The sequence below is a fragment of the Rissa tridactyla genome, chromosome 12 (genome assembly GCF_028500815.1).
Source record: "Rissa tridactyla isolate bRisTri1 chromosome 12, bRisTri1.patW.cur.20221130, whole genome shotgun sequence".
NCBI classification, from domain to species: Eukaryota; Metazoa; Chordata; class Aves; order Charadriiformes; family Laridae; genus Rissa; species Rissa tridactyla.
The window spans coordinates 9,491,456-9,518,124 of record NC_071477.1 but is presented as its reverse complement, the minus strand read 5'-3'; the positions used below and the strand labels follow the sequence as shown (position 1 = coordinate 9,518,124).

The following is a 26,669-nucleotide window of genomic DNA, read 5'->3' as shown; positions in this document are numbered from 1 at the left end:
CCTCAGCTCTGCGGCTGCTGGCTGGCGGTGATGGAGCTGTGCTGCCACACCAGTCCCTTGCAGGGCTCCTCTCTTCGGTGCCCTCTCACCACAGCCACGCAAAAGGGAGTTTGCTCCCAGCTCTTCTTTTTGCAGCTGGCCCCAGTGAGAGGGTCCCACCCACACACCCAGGACCCGGGCTAGAGGCTTCCCTGCCCTTCTTGTTTTTCCTGCACAGGCACAACCCCAAATTTCTACCTGCGCACCCATCTCCTCCAGCCCCTCCCCAGCCCAGCCGCCATAGGGGTGATGCAGGCAGTGAAACCCCGCAGTCGCGGTACCCATGGAGGAACACAGCTGTGTGCATGCCCCAGCCGAGGTCGGGGACTCCCACCCGTACACAGCCAGGAGCGAGATGGGCTCCCACCCTCACTCCTGGGGGCACAGGGGGAGGCAAGACTGTCGTCCCCGGGCAGGTGGCAGCGGCTGGAAGGAGCCTGCCCCCCCAACAGGCTCCAGCCGAGCGCCGTGGGTGGGAGGAAGCTTCCCAGAAGACGGAGAGCTAAATAAAGGCAAGGCCTGGAACAACCCGGGGCTGCCAGCTATTTATTCTAGCATGCCTGTACGCTGCAGCGCAGGAGAAAGATATTTTAAAGCTGCTGCAAGGAAGCTTGTCTGTCTGCCTGGGTTTGTTGATCAAAAAAATCTAATTACCAACACTCCCCACTGACATCTCTGAGCCCAACACCACCTTCAGCCAAGTATCTTCCTAAACCCACCTCCCTGAGGCAGCCAGCCCCTCCATCAGTGCTACGCTGACGCAGATGCTCAGAAAAAAGGCTTTAGCGTATACAGAGTAGTGAGAGCTTGGGGAGCATCCCCACCCTGCACTCATTTTACTTCCATCCAGCCCTAATGAGAAATTTCTAAACAGCTTTTAGCATCCAGGGCTCACCCTTCTCCACTCAAACTCTCATAAGCACTTATCTCTCTGGGCTTACGGATCTCATTTCCTGTAAAAAAAAAAAAAAAGCACACCCTGACCTCCTACAAAAAAAGGCAACCACTGCAATCTTTGTTCTTGAATATGTATTTTTTACTGAAAAAATCATTCATAAATTAACAAATACAAAAATGTACAAACACATGGGTAAATAAACGTAATGACACAAAGGATTGCTTTGCTCAGAAGTGTGTGTGTGTTTTAAAACACTAGTCTTCAGTGCAAAAATGTCCCCCTGGCACCTCTTAAAAACATAACAGTAAGCTCAAAAGCCATGGTGATGGAAAGCTACTTTAAGAGTTTAAAGCCACTTCTGATGGTGAACGACCTGAAGCACGTGGCTGTTGCTCAGACGGTACCTCCCTTAGAGAAGCAGAGCTTTACAGGTAAATTAACTGTCAATAAATAGTTTTGCAAATAAAACCCACATGGCTCATTTAAAAAAAAAAAGAAATAAAAATCAGCATCGAACAGGACCTGCCCTCCAGTGGGGCTGACCGACGGTGTTGACATGGAAGGGGCGAACGAGTGGCCTTGTTGAATTTCAGCTGCCAGAATATGTACAAGTTCTCCTTAATACGAGAATTTTTACACCATAACAGCACATGCGCTTGACAGTATGTTTTTAACAGTTACATTTACTATACAGTATTTGACATAGCTGATAAGATTAACAGTGCACATTTTCAGATATTCCACATTTTAAAAAGGAAAAAAAAAAATAAAATTTAAACATGATTAGAACAAAGGAACTATGAAGAGGGATGCTGCTTGGGGAGGAGGGGGGGAAGATGGACCCTTTTGTGCCAACCACAGAGTGCATTTCTGAGCAGAGGTAACAGCTTTTTGTTCAACACAAGGTGCGATGGGTGTCAGGTACACATCGAAGGATCCCAACTAAGGTAGTTTAACACCTACTCACACACACATGCATGATTCCTGGGGTAGTGAACTCGGACTAGTTGAAATACATTCCTTGTTTGAAGCACCATTAAACAAAGACAGATTTCTAGCAAGGTCTCAAGATGAAAGAAGAGAGGGGCAGGGCAATGCGGGTTCAGCATCTGAAAAGGGTCCACGTGAATTAGAGAGAGAGATTCAGAAGCAAAAGTCTTTATTGCTATATGCGCCATAAAAAGCAAATCCTCACCTCCGCCTATAAATAACCAGGTTGAACCCCCTCGGGAAGCGAGTTTAAAGCACACCTAAGTTCAAAGACTTTAAACCCAAGTTACAAACTTATCAGCGCTTTTCAAGGGCAGGCTCGCTGTCCTCTCATACCAGCCGATAAGATCTACACAACAAGAACTTGTGTTTTCTAAAACTAACATTTTCTGGATACAGGTTAGGAATGCCCTGGGCAGTCACACCCACAACAGATGCGTATGGGGATCATACGTCCACAGAACCGAGAAAACAATGTAAACCATGAGAAGTTAAGGAAACCGAAGGCAAACAACACAATAAAAAAGAAAGTTGAAGTACTTCGGAGGTTAAGTACCCACCATTGTTATGTATAAATACAAATTAAAACGCAACCCCCAACGTATTTACTTCTAAGTCAGAGAGGTCCGGTAAAAGTGACAGTGTGGGCGCTGTGTAAGGACTGGATTGAGTGTCCGCAGGGAGAAGAGCCTGGAGCCCACCGTGGCCCTGCGGAAGGAGGGGATGGCGGGGGGGGGGGGGCAGAAGGGAGGGGGCACGTCAGTTTGGATGGGGTGTCAGACCAAGCTCTCTAGTTCCCGGTCCTCATTTCCCCCCCCCCCCATGATTCACGTGTCCTTCATTTCTCTCACTAACCTGCGACAACCTGCCCCACCAGCTGGGCTTGTGCGAGTGCTGCCAGGAGCTGACGGTGACAACCAAGTGCCCTACCTGGCTCCGGCAGCACTTCAGTGTGCTGCTAGATTTACACAATAAATACAAAATAAAACAACCTCCCAAACCACACCGTCACATTACAGGCGTGACGGCAGGGTGCTATGCGCTCGGGGCGGCGTGGCCAGCTGCCCCATCCCGAGGACAGCACGTGGGCAGGAGACGCCGACCTGGGGCTGCAGCAGCGTGGATGCGAGCTCTCGAGCAAACAGCCAAGCTCGGACTTGCCATCAGCGGGATGTACAGCAACAGGCAAGGGATTTTATTCCGTATGGCTTTTGGATTCATTTGCACATGTTGCAAAAGCGACAGAAAGGGTTTGGTGTTTTTTGTTGTTTGGTTTTTTTGTGTGGGGGTTGTTTTTTTTTTTTTTTAATAAATATTCCCATTTCCTCACTCTCACTGGAAAAAGCCACCCCCGTGGTTTCTGGAATGAGCGATGACACAGCTGTATTTCTCATCCACTACATTGGAAAGTTTAGGGCCCTGTCCCACAGACATTTCTGCATATGCACAGCTTAAGTCATGCAAGCAGTCTCACTGGCTTAAAAGGGAACACCTTGCACAAGTAAAGTGATGCACACACAAGTGTTAACAGAATTCAGGACTAAAATGAGTGACCGTATGTAAACCTCTAGCTTGGATTTGAGCCACAGGAGAAAAATAAAAAGGGGCAATTTACACAGCATATTTACACTTGCACTTCTTTAAGAAGCGATTCTGTTGTATATACTTCAAGCAGGTCATTTAAAAAACCGCACAGACATAAAATGGTATCAGAAGTCGTTTGATCTCCCACCAGGGCAGTTGCCAACTGAATTGCTCCTGACGTTCACCGTCGAGAAGCCAGAGTCCCTCAGCTCAGCCGCTTCCCGGAGGAGAAAGTGTGTCCCAGGCGAGTTGCGGTGCCAGAGATTGCTGAAGGAGGAATGTGGAGACGAGAGCAGCAGGTCGAACCGTTGTCCTGAAACCCAGAAAGCAAGTGGCGGAAAAAAGAAAGAGACTGCTGAGCTCGCTGCACGAGTATCGGGCTGGATTGGTACAGCTAGGGCAATTTGTGCGTGCGCTTTCAGCCTTAATTCTCCAAAATACTGTGATCCTTCATTAGACAAAGTGTTGCTTGTCCTCGATAATCCTTGGAAAAGAAAGTCTAGTGTGGTGCTTTCTTGGTGAAGGGCAGAGCAAAGTTATTTTCTCCTCTTAATATTCGGTCACCAGAGCCAGCTCTGGTGTCAGGTTAACAGTGATGTTCTTATACAAGGCGTCATACGTGACGTTTGGAAAGTAGTTCAAGTTATTGAGGCCGTCCAGGGCTTGCCTTTCTTTCGACTTCCTCAGCAAGGCGTACCTGTGCAATGAGAACCAGAGCCCAGAGTCACTTCCCCGTGTCCCACAGAGCCCTGCGAAGTCCTCCCAATGCTACTAAAACTCCTTAAAACAGCCAGTCCCAACAGCAGCTACAAAACAATGCATTTTGAGCCCTTAATAAAGATAACCGTCGCATTTTCCATACTGGTAAATACCCCAACCTTTAGAAAATTACCATCCATCACTTGATGAAGAGCAAAATGCTCTCTGTGCCACCAGCAAGCACTCAGCCATCAAACAACCTGCGGGTCCCATGCCCAGGAGGGGGCTGAGCTCGGGGGTCCTGCCAAGCCCTCACCAGCCAGCACATCCTGGAGAAAAGCAGCTGATGGCTGATGCAGTCCTTTCCATTTTTAAGAAACTGGACCACAAACAAGAGCAGAACTAAAAGGTTTTGGTCCAAGGGATGGGGGACAAGGAAGTAAAACTAGAAGAATGATGGTTTGGGGAAGGAAACTGCAGCTGGTGCACAAAAACAGCCTCAACCAAATTTAGGGGCAGCACAATGAGATAAAGATGGGAGGGGAAAAAAATACAATAAGCAGAAACATTTTGTCAGGACAGGACACTGACTTTCCAGGGGCCTGGCAACACCAGGGCAAGTGGGAGCTGGGCTGGGACCTGGGGGCAGAAAAAACACCAGGGAAGGGATGTGCTGGGAGAAAGAGGAAGATTGGGTCAAAGCAAAGAGGGAAGTGCCAAAACTGGCTTCAAAGAGGTCACAGCATTAGGACACAGGCAGGACACTTCGTGTCTTGATGAACACTTTCCTTCTCCACAGTGAGAGGTGTCAGGCCCCCCTGCTTGGGTGGGAGAAGGGGCAGGGCTTTCAGACGGCCGCAGTGAGCACTTGCCAGTGGGTAAGCGCAGAGCAGAGGGAAGCAGAGATTTCAGAGGTGGGACACAGAAGGTATCTATTGCTAAACCTCGCCTAGGCTGGGCATCGGGCTCCTGACGCAGCAGCGCGCACAGGAGTGCTCAGCAGCGTGGGTACCAGCCCCACCGGGGCCAACCGTTGCCTTGTCCACCTTCACCCCAGACCCCCCCCACACAGCACTGACCCACAGCTCCTGCTGACATTGAACCAGGGCTCCTGGCTGGGGCCGGGAGGGGACCAGCGAAGCCTGAGGAACAAGAGCTCAACCCCTCTGCACTCCCAGCCTTCCACGCTTCAAGGGTTTGACTAAATATGGCTGTTTAAGCAAAAAACAACTACTTTTTTTTTTTTTTTTTTAAAAGAGTGAAATGAGAGAAGCATCTCTTACTGGCTGCATTCTGTCTGACAGAGAAATGAAAACTAGGGCTAAAGGTGACATAACCTCAAATGGAAACTCCCCCAAAAATGAGTCTTCTATAAGAAGAAACCAGCAGCTAGCTCAAATGGTACCTGCAACACAAACCCTCCTTGTGCTTCTTCTGCCAGCAGCAGCCAGAAGCCGCTCTGCAGAGCAGAGCTTGCACTGCCCAGCAGCTCATCACCTACAAGTGTTAATTCCTGCAGTTGTTTGTGAAAAAGGTGTTTCTCTGCTTTTCTGTTGCATAGTTTTCAGAAGACTCAAATTCCACCAAGGTCCCCTGGCAAAAGCAGCCGTTTGACCAACCCTTGTACTCCCCAAAACAACCCTGGCTCCTGGAGGAAGGGGATGAAGCCCTCCTGGAAAGCTGCAGGGATAATTTAATTTTGAGGAAAAAAAAAAAAAAAGACAAAACATCCACTACCAAGTAACAACACTGCTTCTGCAATAGTGACTGCCTTCATGGTACAATCCCAGGGTGTTGCTACTGATTCTGCTGGTGTTCCCAGCGACACCTGATGCTTTAGCAGCCACACAGCATGAAAGCCCTCCGCTCTCTGCCTTCTGCAGGTTGAGCAATGCCTCCTTCAACACTCACATCAGGCTCTTCTAGAAACGTAGAAGCTTCTCTGAGATCTGGCATCAGCCACCCCCTTTAGGAACATCCCCCTTGAGACACAGGACAGGCCCCCAGCCTGCCACCAGGCTGTTGTGCTGACAACCCCCTCTTTTGGATGGCATCCAAGCAGCTACAGCCACAAAGCAAGGACCCACCATCGTAGGGATAGAGGGTATAAAACGTAGGGATGGAGGGAGCCAGACAGTGTTCTGCCTCCTTTATTTCCCACAGTTAGCATCCTTCCTGAGTTAAGGCTGTTGCTGCCCTCAAACAGCTGCAGGGAGCCTTGTACACAGTATAATTGATGAAGGGCTTTAGGATCCTTAAAAAAAAAATATATATATATAAAAAGAATTCACTTGCCTTCCTAGAAACTGCACTTCTCCCCGATGATGGTGGGGAATTGATTTGTATTTCCCTGTGTCTCCTTCCGGTCGAGTCACCGAGTAGCCTGCGTACTGCACTCTGCATTAGAAAGGGAAGAAATAAAATAAATTAAATAAAAATAAAAACCAACTGTTGCATTTGCTCTGCGGTCAGCGCTTGCTAGGACAGCAGTGTTAGTACGCCTGGGGCTCTTACTGCAGCTTTGCCTTTCCACCCAGCAGATAAGCTATGCAAACCTCCCCACTCCAGCCTGGGCTCCGGGCAAGTCCCACAGCACTCAGCCCCTCAAGGCTTGAGCTCAGCTGAGATCAGTTTGAGCTCAGCAGCGTGGGATATTGCACACCGAAACAACCATTTCCCAACCAAACTTCTCTGTTTGCTTCCCATCTACCGCCTGCGCAGGCTGGAGGGGCTCCCCTCCCCAGCAAGCCACCGCGGCCGGGTGAAGCAGGAGCAGCCAGCCCAGCGTCGGTGGCAGAGAGGACCACGCTTGCCCCCGCAGCACGTGGGCAGCTTGGCTCGCAGAACCAACCAGCAGAAGCGGAGCTCAGGGACGTCGGCTGAGCAGAGCCCATACCTGTTCCAGAGGTCATCGTCTTCGCCGCCCCAGCCCCAGAAGGCGTTAGGGAAACCGTTGATCTTCTGAAACTGCTCAACAGTCAGGCCACTCACCCCACCAAAGAACTCGCTGTAAGGGAGCCTAAGCGGGAAAGAAGGGGTTAGGGCAGAGCCCCACAGCACCGCACGCTCCCTTTTGCGACAGGGAACGCCTGAGCCGTGAGGATGCTATTTCTTCTCTTCCACTCTCATGTTTACTTTGCACAAGCACGGGAAGCAAACCAACATTCATCTTCTGCTTTTTTAAAAAAATTAATAATCTAACACTGGCTCCTTAGCTATTAGGGTAGTGCAGAGGAAGAACAGTGCTTACAGATACATGTACTTATCCAGCTTGGCTGCAAAGTGCCTCGGCATCTGTCCACACCCATAATAGTTACGGTCATTTTCTGGTATGTGGTCCACATCGTGAAAGATGAGACAGTCCCAGTCCAAGTCCTTCATTGCTTCCCGAAAGCCAACATTGAAGAGCATGGCACGGTTAAAGGGTTGGTTTCCAGCCTAGGGAAGAGAGAGTTCCTTCTCAAGGGGAGCCCGGTGCAGCTCGTGCTCCACGTGTGCATTCACACTCTTATCTAGAAAACTGCAGACAGCAACCAGCTCCCACATCAGTGCCACAAAAGGAAATGATGTATTGGAACAGACAGACTAGTGACATCAACCAAGACTTAAGTATTCAATTTACTGTGCAGGAGCAAAAATAAAGATGCTGAAGTCTTATTACTCAGACACTTGAAAAAACCCCACGATTTTGATCAATCTTTTTAAGATAGAGCTAAATATGAAGATACATTTACCGGATGGACGAAGCCAGGTAGCTTAAGTGACAGGTTCACATAAATATCAAATGTCAGTCTTATGTTTTGCAGCCTTGAAAGTCTTCTAGATACTGCCCAGACAAGAAACGTGTAACTCTGGTCAGGCCATTCCTGTGCCTCAGACCTCCTCTGCCTGCCTGATGCTCCCCAGAACTACTACAGAGATATACAGAAATAATGCAGCATTGTCTAAACTGCAAATACCTGGTTCAAAGTTGTTATTTTTTATATATCTCCTTTAATAGAGTACTTTTTTTTTTAAATTGAATCTCTACTTTATTTTTTAGTTAAAAGCAGTAATTTTGGGGCACACGTCTCAGCTGTGCCACTTTTATGCAGAATGGGACAACTTAAACATTGCAACGTGAACCCCCAACGTTTAAATGATGCCATCCGATAGGTAAATGCCCCGGGACACAGCGCAGAGCTGCATTTTGAGTGCAGCACGTCCGTGCCCCAGCGGCTGCCACCCCGACCGCCCCTGGGCTCACTCACTTGTTCCACAACGTAGAAGGCGAACTGTAAACGTTGCCGCTGCAGCATGGGAATAAGGTGTCTGAAGAGGACGGGAAGATGCTCATATCGATTGCGGAATGGGATCAGGATCGCCACCTGATGAGGAAAAGACACAGCTCTTACTGCACCGCACCAGCTGCTCCTGCTGCAGACAGACTCCCGGGCTGGGGAGCGGGGCTGGCTGGTGGTATGGGAGGGGGAGCAGCACTAAACGTGGTGTCCCAGCTGTGCCATGTAGGGCTGAGCAGCCTGAAACCCTTCCAACCTCCAGAACACAGATTTCCTATTCACTTTTTGCAGAATTGTTGCTTTGGGGAAATTCAACGTAACCTTGAGTGGGAAGGAGACCCGCCGCCCCCCCAGACAGCAGGATTTGGGCCAGGCCCTGCTACCATGCTGCCCTAAGCCACCTCCCTCTGGGGACAGGAGTGCTCAGCAGTGTCACCTTGCCTCTCTGGGTCACATCCCACCCCAGACAGGGCATCGGGGGGAGCAGGCAGGCGAACTCCCTGCCTTAGCAGCCCAAACAGAAGCTCAGAGCTGACTCGTGCATCACTAGAGCAGCCCCTGAGCTCAGCATTTCTCCCCCAGGCACTGCAGCCCCACACTTCAGAGATCCTTATATTCATTACTATGGAGCTGCAGCACATCAGAGATGTTCCCGTTGATGTCGCCCCACCACACACCCAGGACCCTCCGTCCCCCCATGCTCAGCAGGGACACAGGGCTCCCCCTTTACCTTCCAGCGAGGCAGGCAGTCACTCGGCTTCCAGTGGCCTCCCAGCTTGATGGAAGGGTCTTTTGAAAAGAACTGGTGGATATCCTCCATGGTGATCTCGCTCATATTTACATCAATGGGGCCCTCTGCGGAGAGGCAGAGGAGGAGGTCAGGAACCCCTGCGGTCCTGATGCCTGCTCAGAGCAGCGCTCTGCTGCATCCCGGCCCTCTAACCCCAGCACTGAATGCAGGCAGCCTCTTCCTTCCCCCCCAAGCACCAACAAAACCAATTAGGAAATGCTGCTGGCGTGACTTGTAACACCTCCATCCCTGTTCAGCCTTTGTGGCTGGCCGCTGTTGGATGCAGCTCTCCATCAGACCCTCACTGGCCAGAGGAACCCTCTACTCCTCCATACAGGTTTCCAGTAGACTACAAACCCCACACCTCAGTAGAGAGTGGTTTCCCTCTTTTAGGAAACATTGACCTGCAAAAGCCCAATTTTCCACTGCAGTAACACTTTGGTGGAAGCACTTCTTCCTTGGGGGGCGTCCAGCCTGCTGCCTGCACCACTGCCTGCCCAGCTGTACACGGTACAGCTCGGGGCTGGGACCGGTGCTTAAGGCAGCCACCCCACCGGCGCTGCCCCTGGAAAAGGGCTGGCCAAGCCTTTTCACCAGCTCCCAGCACACAATCCCTCTTTTGTTTGCGTTTGCCAAGCGATGGGCTCCTGCTTCGGCAGGGAGACATGCCTCCGACGTAGCAGGGATTAATTTGTGTAAGCGCATAAACAATGATTTCCCAGGAGGGGACCAGCCTCCGAACAGGGCTCCCATTCATCCCCAGGTGCCTGGCACGGAAAGGTGCAACGCCAGCGAGCCAGGGAATGCCACAATGTGCCCTCCAAAGCCATGGGGAGCAGGAGAGGGGCACGGGGCCGCCAGGATGCTACTCACTCATAGAAGGGAGCCTCTCGGGACAGGTGTGGTTGGGGAAGTAGGTAAAGTCTTCAGGAAGAAACGTTGTGGCTTGCAGAAAGGTGTCATTGTGGTTCAGATCAAGAGGATAATCTGGGGAATAGGGGGAAAAAAAAAAAAAGAGAGAGGAAAAAAAAGTTTACACTTGAGCTGCTGGTCTTTGTTATTTCCAGCCACCTCCCCTTGCCACTGTGAGCAGACTCCAAAGCCACCCATGGCTGAGGATGTCCCCATGCAGCATGAGCTCTAGACTTAACAACCCAGCTAGGTGCTCATCCCCACCCCGGGGCAGGTGGCTGCAGAAGCCCTGGCTGCCTTAGACAACGCCACACAAAAAAAATCTTCATGTTTTCTGGCCAAGGGAAGAATTTTGAGCGTCACTTTTAGGTATCGCAAACAGCTCAAAGCGAAGGAGCACGTGGTGCTTGGAAGGAAAAGCTACTTAGCACCCTGTCCCTGAAGGATGGTGGCACAGGGAGAGGGGATGTGCTCCTCCAGCAGGTTCTTTCCTAACAGGCTCAGAGAGGGAAGTCCCCAGGCAGGTCCAAATGCCAGCAAGGACTGTCAGTGAAGCAGCCTGTGCAGGGAAATTCTGCCTCGAGTCCTCCTCAAAGGATCAATAAAAACTATCACATTACATGCAGCCTTTCCTCCGGTTTGCATCATGCAAGAGCACAGGAGCCCCCGTGCTCCAGCAGTCAGGGCAGTGCCCAGCACGGCGCATTTCTCCAGCCCCACCATTCCTCTGCATCCCTTTACCTCCTGCGCAAAACCCCTCCAGCCTCCTACACCTGTAGATGTTTTAAGGAGGGTTTTACGCAACCATGAACTTCTGCTTTCTACAACAAAGCCAACAGCTTTGCACAAGACACCCTTAGCCAAGCATGACCTTTATTTTAGGCACTAGAAAAAGTTCCCTGCCTGTAGTAAAGCACGAGCTGCTACAGGAGGATGCTGCCTCTCTGCTTTCTCCAAGCATCAGATGCTTAGTAGAGGGTTGGCCTTTTGTTCCCCAGCACCCAGAGGGCACCAGCCCCAACTTTACACCCCACAGAGGTCCTGGAAAGTGGCTGTTTAGGGCTGAGCCACCCAGTCCCATCACAGGCAGCCCCCGGACCTACCAGGATGAGGTCTCATCCTTTCTGACTACCTTACCATGCCCGGGCACTCCTGCAGCAGCTGGCTGCAGAAGCATGAAACAGGGCTGACATTCACCATGCCGATTCCAAGCAAGAACAGCCCTGGTTTCTCATGAGCACAGTACAAACGAGCTGGTGTTCAGGCACCCAGAGACAAGACCAAAAAAAAGAAAAAAAAAAAAAAGTCTAGTGTTCCCCTGCCACCCCCTGAAAGCTGTCCAAGCAGCTCTGCAAAGCCTTGGACACAAAGGCTGCAAGTGATCCATCAGCAAACAGTTGATTTACAGTAGGTAGCCAGATTTTTAAGCTATTTTACTGAACACAGTGTGAAATTCAGATATTTTTTTTTTAAAGCAGCAGCTATAACCTTTCAAATTAAGCATACATTTAATTTCAAGACCATATTGATAGCAAAAAAGTTTTAATCCTGAGAGCAACTTAATAAACCCAGAATTACAGTGTAGTGAAGTGAACGAATCGGCTGAGATTAAGAGTTAAGAACTGAAGTCACATTTAAGGATAGGGACATTTAAGTAATTGCATAAGCACAGTACATTCTCCATAGCAGAAAGGCTGCATCTAATAACCACATCATTGATATAGCAAGAAAAAATAATCTAGTGACAATTTAATCTTTTAAAGCAAAGCAAGGAGGGTTGCTTTTACCTGCAAGGTCAAAATCTTTCATTTAAATCTACTGGGACAAGTCATTGCCAGCCTGATATTTCAGCTAACTTTATTGTGCTAGTATCTACCATCACATCATTAATAACGTTATTATTAATGTCACATCATTAATAACCACTCAAATAAGTGGTACCCAAACTATCTCAGACTCAAGATGGACTTGTAAACAGAGCCTAAGGGCTTTTCAAGTATGATAGATACCATTTTGGATGTTTGATAATTCTCTAAATTTCAGTGACTGAATTCCCATTAAATTCCTATCACCAGAGCACACTCTCAGTACTTAGTCCAGCTGACAACACATGGTGAAGCTCAACTCCCCTTTTTTGCATAAAGGGCTGCTTTTTCTGCTTGTGGAAGCACAGAAGGGACCCCTCTTGGCTCACCAAACAGGAAACCTATTATTGCATCTATTAGCAAATGATGAAAAAGTTATAAGTTACTTCCTCATTTTAATACAAGAGGAAAAAGAGCTAAGGGGAAAGAATAAATGCAGATGGATGGGGATAAGCACGCTGCGCTTGCATCAGACCACCCTGTGCTTGGTCACTTTGCCATTCAGGGTGGGATAGTGCATTTTTAAGGAATCTGCCTAGAAATTAAAGCCCCAGGTCCCAGCAAGACACACACACAAGGCAGCACTCTTGCTGCCCCAAGCACTCAAGCCCCTTGCTGGGACATGTGTGATGTGCAGGAGAGGCTGCGGCTCAGAAAGCATCAGCAGCCTCCTGCTTTCCAGTGCTCCCGTGCAGCTGAAGCGGGGGCAACCAGAGAAGGGCCACAAGGTCTTCTACCGCCCAGATTGGTTTGTCACCTGTGCCAGCTCACCCCTGGCAGCAGCATCCCTGTCCCTGCTCCGCATGCCTCTCCTGGGAAGAGGGGAAGGGATGCAGAGATGTGCAGGGATGTGACACCTGCTGCTGCCTGCGGGATAGGACATGGGCAGGAGAGCCTGGGAGTCGCTTCCAGCAGCTCTGAGTCATGACAGGGACAGCCAAGGACTTTGCTGGGTCCCTCCCTGCAGCCGTACCAGTGAGGTTTGCTCTCTCAGCTGTCACACTGCCTGCAGTGGCGTGGGGAGGATGCACTAACCAGGCAGTGCCACCCACCCAGATCCCATCAAGGTGCCCGAAAACAGAGTCAGGAAGGGAAGATACGGATCCTGGTGTTAATACAATCCTTGTGGCCACAGCACCACACGCCTTCCAGATGTCACCACCATCCGTCACGCATCTGCTTTGACCTGCCTGCCAGGGAAGGACACCCAAGGATGGTGCATAGCACTTGTCTATGTTAAAACCATCCTCGTGGCTGGAGCTCTCGAGGCAGGAGGGACATCAGCCCGTGCCTGTGGAGCTGGGATGGATATGAGGCCTGGGTGAAGCCAGTCATTTCGGTAGCAGCAGTACCAGTATCACTGACGCTAATGTGATAACCGTTTCCTTGTCTGCTGCAGGCAGCAGGAGCACACAGCAGATTTTTTGGAGGGCTCGGAGCCCCAAGGGCCAGGACCACAGCAGGACAGAGGCTCCCATCTCCACAAGCAGCAGCGGTGGAGCGTCTAACCCTCCTCCCCTCGGGGGATCAGCTACTTCCTCACCCTGCGTTTGCGTTACTTGATGTTTCCAGCCTTAAAAATAGCCCGGGCTGGCAGCCCCGGCCGGCTTTGGCAGGGAGAGGAGATGACCTGGGGTGTCGATCTCTTGCGCAAGTTGATAATTCCCCTCCCGTGCCCATCCCCAGTCAGAGTACAGCTGACCTGGCGGCCACACCACCTGCCCCTCCACAGGCCAGGCAGCAAGGACACGGCTTGTATTTTTTATTAATAGGGAAATAATCTTGCCTTGTAAAACTATCAGCCCCTGCTGATGAACCCTCACAGCAGAGGAGCTGAGCTCCACGGCGCCGCCGCTGCCCGATGCCAACCGCACCAGCGTGACATGTCAGCGGGGAAGGGACACGCTCGGTGTCACACCAGCCCAAAGGCAACACCTCACCCTGGCTTACACATAGCCTTGTGAATTTATGCTTTGTTTTACCATATTTACACCAAAACTTGTAACCCTGTTATCAGCTTGATATCATGGACAATGAACAGCCTGGGAGCGGGAGCCTGCAACTCCACTCCCTCTATTCTGCCCAAAGTTCAATATATTATTTGTGGCAGATCTCCAGCCAAGTCATCTCAGTTCATCCTTGCATGGGAAGAGTGAAGCTTATGAGCACAGGCTCCTCCACATGCACGGAGGCAGAGCTCTGCGCACGCGTGCGCCTGGGAAGTTATTTTTTAAATATGAAACCCGATCCTTGCACTGAATTTGAAAGTGTTTACCCTCAGACTGGTTGAAGCTAACAAGTTTGAATTCCTGGAAAGCAAAGAGGTTTTCGGCTCAGCATCCCATCATTTGAGACCTTTCCAGAATTTCTCCCCATGTACAAGTTAGAAGCATTTGAATTTTTAATATATATATAAAAAACCCTAATATAATTCATATATATAGTATATATATATACACAGCAATTCTATATATAGTATGTATTTTTATGTTATATACAATATACATTTTTATATATAAAAAATAAAAACCTAAGCCAATTAATCAAAGTTCCCACCCTGCATTTACCAGCATAAATCAATTCTTTCAAGCAAGAGTGCTTCAGGTCAACTCGATTTCCAATGGAAAGGGAACCTTTGATCAAAATGACAACTATTCGAGAAATACCTGAGTCATTCACGCTGCTGTTCCTCTTGGCATAGGCACTGCGGACCACCTGCTCGTACACCTGAGCTCCTATTGTTCGCATGTTTTCACGAATCATGATGCCTTGGGCTTGCATCATGAAGAGGTAGGTGTTCACTGCAAAGGAAAAAAAAAAAAAAGGAATATTTTCATGAGCATCAGCTTTTGTAGGAATGAGAAACAGGAGGCTTTTGGAACCGTTCCCAGCCTTCTGCTTGGTTTCAGCTCCCTCCTGCCAGGAGGATCGCTGGGTCGCACGTGCCTCGGTTGCCCGACGGGAGCTGGGAAGGGCAGCGAGTCGGGAAGCGGAGGCGTAAGGCACGTTTGGAAACCCAGCTGGTTAATAAGGGGAACGTGCACCCAGCTAGACCTGACAATGCAGACTGTAATGCAGCACCGCAGCTTAAACAACTCTACCTTTTGCTGCCTAACTAGGGAGGTTTAATTAGGAAATAGCATTATAACAGGAAAGTAACCTGGTCTAGTGGAAGGTGTCCCTGCACACGGCAGGGGAGTTGGAACTAGATGATCTTTAAGGTCCTTTCCAACCCAAACCATTCTATGATTCTAAGCTGCACGCCTGGAGAAGGGCACTCATTCCTAGACTGCAGCACCAAGGGCGGACACTTACTTGGCAGAGGTACCTCAACTGGCACCACAAAAACATCCCACCACCAGTCTCCGAGCCCACCGGCAACCCAGAGCAGGCAGCATTTCACAACACAAGCCCCCTGGCTGCCTGGGGCCAGCCACCCCCCAGCCAGGTTTCTTCCCCCCCGCCCCCAGCTCCTTTCCCGCTGCCCCCGTGCCCTGGCACTGCTCGGGCAGAGCTTGGGTTTCAGTTTCAGCTGACACCCGGCGCCAGCAGGGACGGGCCCCAAAGCAAACAGCAGCCAGCACAGCCCTGCGTCACCAGCAGCGCCCGCAGGAACGGCAGGACGGCCACCGCGCACGCCACAGCACCCCTCGCCAGCATCGCAGTGCCAGCCCCCTGCAGCGACGTTTTTGGCTGAAGAATGAAGGGGCAGGGGGGGGAATAAATCTTGATTTGAAAATAGGGAGGAGGGGAGATCTGAAAGGACAATTCTGCACTACTAATTAAAAAAAAAAACCACAAACAAAACAGGTCAAAAGACACTCCAGGAGGGATGAAGAGAGCACCAGGCCAAGGAAACAACAGAGACCCTGCAGAGAGGAGAGCAGTAACTGATGAAATGTCACCAGGAAACATCCATGACAGGTCGTTTCTACAGCAGGCGTATCACAAGCTGTAATAGCCTGAAACCGGTGGCTGCCAGTGCCAGGAAGGTACAGTCATTGCTGGAGTCACCGGGAGTGCAGATTAGATAGGGCACCCTGGAGACGGCACAGCTATCAGAGGGCAAGGTCCTCCCAAAGCTGGTACCCACACTGACGCACTGTCCCCAGCCCCTGCCCTGCTCTCCCTTTCCACACTCACAGACCAAGGCAGCCTCCAGAAAGGATTTTCCAAACCCAACAGTATTTGGTTTTCACACAGCTAAGTAAATATTTGAAAGGGCAACAGAGCCCCACGCCATGCCTGGAGCGCCCCCCCCGCCATGCCCAGGCGCTGCCCATGCCCAGCCTGTCTCCAAGCCACTGGAGATTTTCACCACCAGGTTTTCAGCAAGAAGGGGGGGTCGACTGCATTAAGTGCTTGGCAACTAAATAGCTTGAAATACAGTTTTAAATGCCTATTTCCAGCCCTGCCCTTCCCATACATGTACCCTTCGCGGTGCAGCCAGTGACGGCATGCCATCAGTTACACCTGCAACAAGCAGGGGCTGCCTCAGCCAAAGTTGCATCCAAACCCTCTTTCCTCACCCGCCTCTCGTGGGGCCAGCTCAGCAACCCAGAGTAACCGCTGGGGGGGTTAGTGACAGCTACAAAATAAACGTGTGCTCTGGTGCAGTTTCTTGGCGATATACTCCTGTTGCAACGACAGCGAGAGGCAGCAAGGGCTGCTCCTGCTCAGAAAGACGAGGGGTTCGCTCTAACAGATCCCCAGGGGATAAGGCTCAAGGAAAAGCTGGCATTTTGATGTGGCACCAGAGGCCAGAAACAAATGTAGCTGAAATACCCCATGCAAAGCCTCACACTCAGCCTTAGAAGCTCGCACTCGGACTCATCTCCTGCTTGAAGCCCCAGCTTTGCCAGGCAGCTGCCAACCAGAACTTATGGAAATGGGAGTTCCTGGGGGAAAAAAACCCCAAAAGTTTACAGAAATGAGCTATTGAGGGGTTAGCGGTGACTAAGGGAGCGATGCAGTAAGGCTGGCATGGCCTTGGGGTCTAGGGCAGGATGCACAGGGCAGCTCCAGCCCGACCTGCCCACGTAGGCCAGGCACAGGGCACGTCTCAGATGACCACAGGAAGATGGGGAAGTTGGGCAACTGCTCCTTCAGCTCACCAGCCCACGTCACAGCTCTGCCTCAGTTGCAAAGGCGACATAGTAAGGGTTGATCCTTGGGGGATACGGCTCCTAAGGACATGTTTATAACATCACTCCAAGCTGTGGCCAGAAGCACTGCAGGACTCTACCAGGGGGCAACACAAACTAACACATCCAGCGACAGAAACAGCATCCTTCCATCCCAGCAAGCACAGCAGAATGCAACTCCTAAGGGAGGGGAGCACCGCACAGCCTCACCTCGGCCATCAGCAAACAGTGAGGGTTAGAGACTGCCCAGCTCCCTTTCCAAAAACCCAAAAGGGTAATCAAGGGCCAGGGCACTGCATCCCTCCTCTCTGCACACAGCAAAGGGTAGTGGGAGCCACTCGAGTCGAGATGTTTATCAGGAGCAGGATGTTGATAAGGGAAGGGGGAGGCAGCAAGCTTGCACCTTCCACACTGCGTGGAGTCTGACTTGGCAGCAAGGCATAACTCGCTGATGCCGAACAAGTAGTTTAGCTTTCTATTTCGTTATGCCTTCTACTCACTGGATAAAGTGGAACCAGGTTTGGTGAAGCATGAAAGAACATGAGAGACGCAAATCAGCATCCAATCCCGGCTTCATTTAAGGAAGAGGGAGGATTGTCGGGTGCAGTGAAAGCGCCGTTTGTTCCCCGTTCCCTTGGCGGGCAGACGGAGCCGGGGCTCGGCACAGCCACATGACAGGGCTTGCTGGGTCGGACTCGCTCGGAGCAGCAGTGGGAATCCTGAACAGACTGTCACAGCAGCCACCATCCCAGGGGAGCGCGAGCACAAACAACACCAGCTTTGTTTAAGGCAGCAGTTGCCTTTTCACATATTAACCCCTTTATTCAGACAATTAAGGAGATACCTGGCCACAGTCGAGCTATGTCAACATGCCACACACCCAATGCCAAGAACCCCCCACGATCATACTGACCCCAGCCCACAGCTCCTTCTCCTGCCCCCAAAACAACCCGCAACCACAACATAAGCTTCACAAACCCCACACTTATCCAGAATACACAGTTCACTCGGGTCAGAAAACTGGATTTAAAACACATTATTGAAGACATTTCACTGCCCATACCCATGCAGTGCTGAAATTAGCGGCATGGAGCTGCCAGGGCTGGGTCTGGACCAACACTTGGTAATCACTGTACCTATCTCAAACCTCACTCCTTGGTTTCCTTCACTTTAGATGAGCAAATTGGCCATGTTTTAAATTTATTAAGCCTGACCCAGCTGACCCTACAGAGCCCAGGGCCCCTGTACCCAAAAGATGGCATTTCCCAGAGCCACAGTGCCGGAGCCACAACCAGCGGAGGAAGGAGATGCCGAGCATCCCCACCGCTGCCTTCTGCCCGGGGAGGAACCAGCACATGCAGGCTCAGCCTGAACCAGGGTTCAGCCAGAGAACAATTCTCCGTGTTGCGAGATATTGCTAATCTAATCACATAGGATGATCTCGAAAATTACATTGGCCTCCTGCCTTTATTCCAATTGAGCACACAGCACTTCAGACCACATACACGCAATGATAACAGCCCGGCTACGGCTGCTGAGCAGCGGGACAAGGACAGAAGAGGGATTTTAGCTGCTGTCAGAGGAGGGTCGAGGTGCCCCTTTTCGTACAAATTTCCAGCAGACCCCCACTACCCACACAGAAAATGAGCAAAATTTAAGAATCCATTTGCCCAAATTACTGCCTTAACATTATTCTTGTTAGTTCATTGAAGGACAAGTCAACCCCTCTGGGATTTAAACACGTGCAAACCATGATATCAGACCTACGGCTTGCCACCAGCTGGAGCAGAGGCACGATGGATGCTGTACCCCTCGGGATGCTGCACCCCAACCTCCCTGCCCACAAGCAACAGGGAAGTCAAGTGCTCATCCAAGGCAGGGGTGGATGCAACAGCTTCGACCAGGGAGGTAAAGTCCAATTATATAAATGAGCGTTGAAGGCTTCCTGTAATCATTTCTCTGTTGGTATTTTCGGAGCACTTCTAATCAAGAAACAGCTGACTCTCTCATGGAAAATTAATTTTACTGTGATGATATGTACTAGAAGAGGCAGCAGGATAATTTGCAGCTCGGGAGTTGATTCGGAAGAGGTCTGAGCGCGATCCACACCAGCTACCGACACAGGAAGGGGACAGACCGGACACAACTTGCTCCTGACCCCAACACGCTTCCGCCACCTGCGGAAAGGACCTTCCTACAGCATCCCCCAGCACAGGGATGGTGCGGTACCCCAAGCCCCGTGCCGGAGAGACAGCCGCTGGGTCAGGAAGAGGGGCCAGGCGGTTCACGGCAGCCCCGCACGCCTACAGCGGTATCAGTGCCCAGCACGGCAGCCAGGCTTTCCTGAGGAAGGAGCGGGTCTTCCTCTGCTTTTGAGATTTAGGGCTTTCTGTCACATTCAGCATTTTTCCCGGTTCATTACTCCATCAGCACTGCAGAAGCACAGAGAGGCTGTTTGTCAGTTTATCACGGTCTCACTACAACGTGCAGCGTTCTCCGGCCGGCACCCGGGGCTCTGGAGCAGCTGGACCCCATCCCGACAAGGGCAGTGACCACGAGCCCCTGCCCTGCCCTGGGAGCACACATCCCAACCAACACAGTCATAAATCAACGTACAACCAGGGAAGCTGCCGCTGAACAAACCGCTTTGCCGTACATCCGAAGCGCCTGGCAGAGCTTGCAGGACGCCTGTGTGTGGGAGACACAACAGGAGATCCAGAGATGTGACTCTGGAAGCGGGGAAGGTCCCGCAGGCAGCATGAATGGGTACTGAGGGCACCCCCAGCACCCTGCCAGGGCTGGGAGACCCTGCCCGCTGCAAACACCTCCCACAGGGCCAGAAGACAGCAAAACCAGCAGAGTCATGTCTACGTTAAGCCTTTTGTTAAGCTCTCCCAGCAGATCCCCAGCATCAACTCAGCTCCATTAGCATTAGCAAATACAAAGGGGTTTAATCAAACTAAGCCTCCAAGGAACAGATAGATAGTTATGATAGTCTTAACTTGTAAACAACCTAACTAGGAAATATAGCAGCATCCCATCTCTAATACACCATGAGACCTCTGTCGCTATTAGCGTGTTTCCCAGGCGTACAGAGTGCCAGAACAATTAAATAAGAGGTTCCTATTAGTTTTAGAGAATTTAATATTAATGCCGTCACTGTTACTTAGCTCTTCGCCTATAAATAGCACAGGAAGGAATAATTTGATACGTTAAGTGGTCTAAGAATTAACAGTGCAGCAGCAGCACTGAGCTGGTAATTACAAATCACCCGTCCCCAAAATTGGCAAGTTCACAGCCTGCACGTGCACGAAGCAAGCAGGGAAGATGGGAGGCTGCAGCGATGCTCGACCAAAACCTGAATATGGGGAATTTGCATCTGAACTGTCTTAGTGAGAAATGACCCTGGGGAGCCTTCAGCAAGGGGGAAGAAAATTCAGGTTATTCTAATAGTCCCTAAATTTTTAACATACACTTTAAGACGGCAACTTTCAGTTGCAATCCCACAGCTGGCTGAGCTAAGGTGTTTGTGCCGCTCACTTTGAGGAACAGTGCACTGATTTTAGGATACCCATCAAGAGGAGCACGACATGCTCTGCACACATGGGAAAACTCGGAAGGTCAAGGGAACTCACGGAGCATTTGCAGCACCAAAGCACCCGTGGAAGGAGCCCTGCGGCCCGGCAGCAGCCAGGGCTGGTGGTGGGATCGAGCCCCAGGTCACCGGGGCACCGAGCAGCCCAGCACTGGCACACACGGTACCCGGCTCTGCACAGGGGATGCTGCGGGTGGGGGAAACCAGAGGACACAGTTTACCCCTGCACCGGGGCAGGAACACTGAGGATGGATGTAAAAAAGTCACACAGGGCTTTGCAAATCCCAAGAGCAGCTCAACTCCCGGGCTCCGCTGCAATTCCTCTCTGCGAGGAAGGGCGTAGCGACATGTGCAGGCTGGAGCATAGAGCATAACAAGCATTTGCCCAAGTTAAATATTACCTTTCCTAGCAAGATTTAGACTCTCCTACTTTAATTGCAGCTCAGGAGATGCAACTGCACATGACTGCATCTCCTGTTTATTTTCCATCCCTCCCCCTTTGCGGCAACGGGCAGCTCTCCCCCATCTACAGCCAGCTTGCCCTCCCCATCTCGCCTCCCTTCGCCAGGGTCAGCGCAAATGCTTCCAAGGAGAAAAAGAGCATCAGCTGCCAGCAGATTTCTCCGCATGCAGAGCATAAAAGCACAGCACTGGCTGGGCACTTGTGGGCTCCGCACAGTTAAATGCGCAATAAAAGGCTCTTCAGCAGGCAGAGGGAAATGGTTGCTAACCTCTCCGGCTGGCAGCACCCGCAGGCGGCTGCTGCTGGCCACCGAAAGCAAACATTTACAGTTCAGTGTTTGTTCCTTAGGTTCATTGGGAGACAAAGTGTTGGAAATTCCTGCATCCCGGACACCATCTCGAAGCGTCAGGAATCCTGACGCCTGAGCCCAATGCTGACATAGGATAAGGATGAGGAAACAGAGGGAGAGCTTCGGTTAAAAAAAAAAAAAAAAAAAAAAAAGAATTAAGTGACTGCTTCAGCAAGCAAAGGAGAGGAAGAACAGGCTTCTCAGATGCTCCCCAGCGCTGCCCCTAAAGCAGGAGGGCAGGGAAGGACGTGGGCTGCTCAGGACAACCCCACTTCTCCCGGGTCATGGGAATCAGCAGGGCTGCAAGAGAAAAAGGAAATCCTCTGCTGCAGGCACCCCCCCCCCACCAACCTGAGCATCCTACTCATCAAACAAGCAGCCTTTGGATGTGCGGGGAAAAAGGGGACACGTGGGGTGGTACTGCCCAGGAAATGCATTCAATAGGGAGTTTTCATCCGGGCTGTCCTTCACCAGTTGAAGCAATCTAGAAAACAGCCAGATCACAGCAGAGAATAGAAGACAGGCTGGATTTGGATTTAAAATTTCTATATACATCACACACCATTTAAATAGATTTTGAAATCACCGATTTGTTAGTCTTCCAAATTAGGAGATTATATCCATTGGAAAACACAAAATTGTCAAGATAAAAACAACTTAAGAGTCATAGATTTAGTGACTCAGTTCACATGGTACAAACTGCACTGTTTGAAGATTAAACACCCTGACTTTGATGGAGGAAAAGAGAATGGGACCGTTGTTCAGGATATTCCCCAAAAAAACAAAGACCTGATTTTTCAAGCATGTTTTACAAGTTCAGCGTGGCTGAACAAAAAGGGCTGTCACATGTACAACCTCATGTTTGCTGCAACTGAGCTGTTCCAAACGGGGGTCCGGGACGTTGTTTCTGGTCATTGGTTTGCCTCGTACACCAGGCTGGACCATCCCAGTTAACACACATGAAACAATACACCCTCCCAGCTGTCATGCTTAAATGCAGGTGCAGAACTTGTGGTTACAGCATCCAGGACTGCATTCGTTCTTTGCTCAATTCAGCAAGAACGGCAGAACATCTTCCACTGCCATTTATGGCTAAAAGCATGGTCCAACTCTTATTTACATCATCTTTGTTTCCGAAAAACGTGAGCACGGGGAAAGTCCTGCTCCCTGCCTAGTTTGCCCATGATGCAACACACCCCAGGGGACCTGCTTCTTGCCATCGGAATGGCAAAAACCAAGGCAGAGGTTTCCACCCCTGCGGTGGCCTTTCCTGTGCCAAGCTGCCGGCTGCTTCGCGTCCCCAACTTGGGCAGGGCGCACCGGTGGGGACACTCGCCACAAACCACCCCACGGGAGGCGCAAAGCAGGTTGCAGAGTGCAACCCTCTGCCCGTACTAAGGTGTTTACCCTGGTAACACCCAAGCATCACACCAGAGGACAATTCCTCCTATCAGCAGGGCAACATCCACTACCAGAAGCCGTAGGCTCTCGCCAGACCCAACGTCGGGCGTTTAGGCTTCTCGCTGGAGCCAAAGAGCCCAGACCCAGCAGAAGCCCAGGCTGCAGCGCTGCCGTCGGTACCTGCTACGGAAAATAAAGCATCCTGCAAATGCTTCAGCCCTGAAAGTGTAAAGGCTGCTTTGCAGCAAGCACAATTTGCACTGTGGAGGCTGCACCTAAGGAGAGATGCCTCTGTAGCAATACTCCAAGACTGTCCCTGTTGCAATTTCTTTTCTAGCCATTGCCAGTTACTGCGAAACCAGCCATTTCAGCAGCCGGGGAAGGAGCACTGCCACGGCCCCACCTCCACACTACGCATCAGCCTGGCTCGGCTGCTGAAGAGCCTGTCAGCCCTTTCAACTCCTAAAAAATTCTCCAAGCTGAAATTCTTCAATCACGTGGGATTATTGTTGTCCCAGATTTTAAAAGGCAGCAGCTTGGAGCTCCCTGCCAAGGGTACTTTCACCATACAGTGCCATTAAGACCCACAGCAGCTTGGCCTCTGCAGTACGATTACAGAGTTGTTCTTGTCTGCAATAATTAAAGACTGCACTGCAAACAGGGAGTACAGCTGCTGTGTTTTTACAGGATGAAAAAAAGCTATCAGAAAGAGGATGCAACTTTGAAGTTCCAGCATACAGACCATTACCTATGGGATTTTGTAAGAACTCTGATGTCCTAAAACATTTATTAGCTCTGTTGGGAGCTGTGTAGCCTTGGAACACCTAACGTTTTTTATATGGTTTTCTTCCACCTGACAAGCAAACTGCTGATACAGCTGCTGTAAATAAATCAACCAATTTCACTATCAGAGTAGGGAATGACTTCATTGGAAATAATTCATCCCTCTATCTATGAACTTATTTAGCACTTAACTAAGAGATTACACATCACATCACAGCCTGTATGATGCCTTCCTGGGTGTCAGCAGAAAAGCGATGGCATGAGAGCTTGTTTGGGATGCCTTGAATAGGGGAAAAAAGGAAAAACCCTACCCTCCATCTCCCCATGCCGCAGACCTCTGCTGCACGCTCCAGGACCAGACCCCTCTGCAGGGACAGCCATGCAGGGCGGCACTGTGCCCTGTGGCTTCCCCCCAGCATTACCCTCCTCTCCTTCCCTCTGCTGACTCGTCCCTCCCGCCCCCCATGGCAAACATTTACCAGCAGCGCTGCCACCCTGGCGCCAGTCATAAGAAAACCCTAAACCTTATCATGGGAAGGGGAGGAGGAATAAAGTGCCCTGGTATCAGAAACCAGATTCACACCACCCTTTACCACAAGCACCACACTCGCAGAACTGTGCCTGACGCGCTACCATTAAGTTACACATTAATCCTAGATAAGCAGAAACAAGGCTATTAAGTGAGTGAGCTCAGCAAGGGATAAGAGCATCCGCAGCCCCAAGCTGTAACCAGGGTTCAGGATCCACCACAGGGCAACAGGGACATTGCCGACCGCGAGGGACGGGAAGCTTGTGTCCCTCAGACTCCCACCCCACCAGGTTTTGTTGGGTTTATACAAACAGGGGAAAAACCCAGAGCAAGTTCAGCAATATTGTTTTCCCTGTGAGCAGGCTGTGGGGACGGGCTGCCGGGCACCGAGCCGCGCTGCCCACAGCCTCCCAGCAGCGCGGGGGCACGGGGTGCACTGCCTGTCCCATCTGCATGGTGGCTCTGCAATTGCTTGCGGACTTCCAAGCCAGAGTTCTTCCATATCACCCCCTCCCTCACAGCTCTGGAGAGGGATGGGCACACTTAGGGGCACACCGGGGAACAGCAAACACCCCCTCCCCACATCCCACTCCTTTAGCTCCTCAAACACAGCAGCAGCTGAAGTTTCTTGGAGTTGTGTGTTTACCGAGGGATCTGACCGCTCGCTCATTGATATGAGCGACAGGATAGGGCAGAAAAAAAGTAAAAATAAATAAACTGATCAATTCCAGCCTGCCTGCGCCCAGGATTCAAGCTCTGCAAACAAGAGTCAGACATTCCGCTACCCTGGAAAAAAAGATAAACACGCTGGGAACAGGAGGGCAGCGTTCCCCAGCCCCGCATGGGATGTGCATGTGTGTCCCTGTGCCCAGCTCGGCCGTGCTCCCCCAGCCTGCCCACTTGTCGTGGTTTAACCCCAGCCAGCAGCTAGAACCACGCAGCCACTCACTCACTCCCCCCCCATTTCGGATGAGGGAGAGAATCGGAAGAGTAAAAGTGAGGAAAAACTCGTGGGTTGAGGTAAAGACAGTTTAATAGGTAGAGCAAAAGCCGCACACACACGCGTAATGCGTGATACCACATGGTACCTTTGGTCAGTTGGGGCCAGCCATCCTGGCTGCATGTCCTCCCAAATTCCCATGCACCCCCAGCCTACTCACTGGAGGGGTGGTACGAGAAGCAGAAAAGGCCTTGACTGCCTGAAAACACCCGTGTGCTATCCAAAGTCATTTCTCATCCCAAACCCAAAACATAGCACCATACCAACGGCCAGTAAAAAAGTTAACTCTGTCCCAACTGAAACCACACCACCACCGCACAAGCCCCTTGGGATAAGGAGGCGGCACGTGGCAAACAATTAATTTCTAACACGTGGGCACAGTTTGGGTTCAGATATGGCAGCTTGGGGAGCCCATCCACAGGAGGCTGGCAGGGGTGCACAGCGCCCAGAGGCTGCTCCAGCCCCCGTCACAGTGTCTGATCAGGACCCGGGTGGGCACGAGCCAGGCAGAGGGAAGCAGCTCGGTGCTTTGCCATCACAGCACAAGGCTGGGCTCTGGAAAAGCCAGGAGTACGCTGACACCCTCCTGGATGAACAGATCCCTGAGCAGAGGCACGGCAAGATGCCAAAGCCCAGGGGGGTGCTCAGCGTGCAAACTGCTCAGAAACACAACCTCTAAAAGCAAACGTTGGCCAGATCCTGCACCAAGGCAGTGCAAGTCCCTGTGGCATCTCCCTGGCCTAGGCTTTTAGTCTCAGATGCAGAGGAGGAAGCCCTTGTGCTCACCTGAAGCTGTGGTGATTCTGGCATGGGCTTCCCAAGCAACTCCCCGTGAAGATACAGAGCCCAGAGGTGGTGCCAGCCTCCAATTTCTGTCCCCTCTCACATCCAAGTCCCATTTAAGAGTATCCTCAGCCTCCGATCGCCACATTGCTAGTGGGAAATTAAAACTCACAAGTACATCAAGCATGCTATGAGGTCTTGGGGATGGCACGTTTCCTTTGCACCCTAAAAACCTGCACCAAAATACCGCATATCTCTATGTGCATCTCATGAAGATGCACCAGAGCAGCTCCCCAGAGGTCTCAGGGCCAGGGCAGGCACTGGGCAGCACAGCATTCCCTTGCCAGCCGCTGGGAGAGCCCCATGCAGGACAGCTGGAAACAACGGCAGCTTCATCAGGGGCTTAACTGTGCCATGGGGAAGGAGGTGATCGGGGCTGGCATCCCACAGACCCTGCCCACACCACCCCCTCCAACCCACCGAGCACAGCACCAGCCTGCAGCAATACAGCCGCCCATCCTCCTCCTCCCAGCTGAGGCACCAGCCCTTCCCTCCATACTGGATA

At 51.1% G+C, this 26,669-nt stretch overlaps 1 protein-coding gene across 2 annotated transcripts in view; it reads right to left on the bottom strand.

Moving 5' to 3' along the window:
* Nucleotides 1-1,602: 1,602 nt before the first annotated feature.
* Nucleotides 1,603-26,669, bottom strand: part of B4GALT5 (beta-1,4-galactosyltransferase 5) — a 38,928-nt gene continuing 13,861 nt past the window's right edge. The window contains exons 1-9 of one of the 2 annotated variants that reach the window (XM_054218785.1): nt 21,018-21,268; nt 14,724-14,858; nt 10,154-10,267; nt 9,221-9,345; nt 8,461-8,577; nt 7,461-7,648; nt 7,107-7,229; nt 6,506-6,607; nt 1,603-4,208 (exon numbers count right to left, since the gene is read on the bottom strand). In XM_054218785.1, the coding sequence (XP_054074760.1) occupies nt 4,061-4,208; nt 6,506-6,607; nt 7,107-7,229; nt 7,461-7,648; nt 8,461-8,577; nt 9,221-9,345; nt 10,154-10,267; nt 14,724-14,858; nt 21,018-21,177 (1,212 nt within the window). In that variant the 5' untranslated portion in view covers nt 21,178-21,268 and the 3' untranslated portion in view covers nt 1,603-4,060. Of the gene's footprint in view, nt 4,209-6,505; nt 6,608-7,106; nt 7,230-7,460; nt 7,649-8,460; nt 8,578-9,220; nt 9,346-10,153; nt 10,268-14,723; nt 14,859-21,017; nt 21,269-26,669 lie in introns of those variants that run through there. The other variant, XM_054218783.1, reaches the window with a different exon arrangement.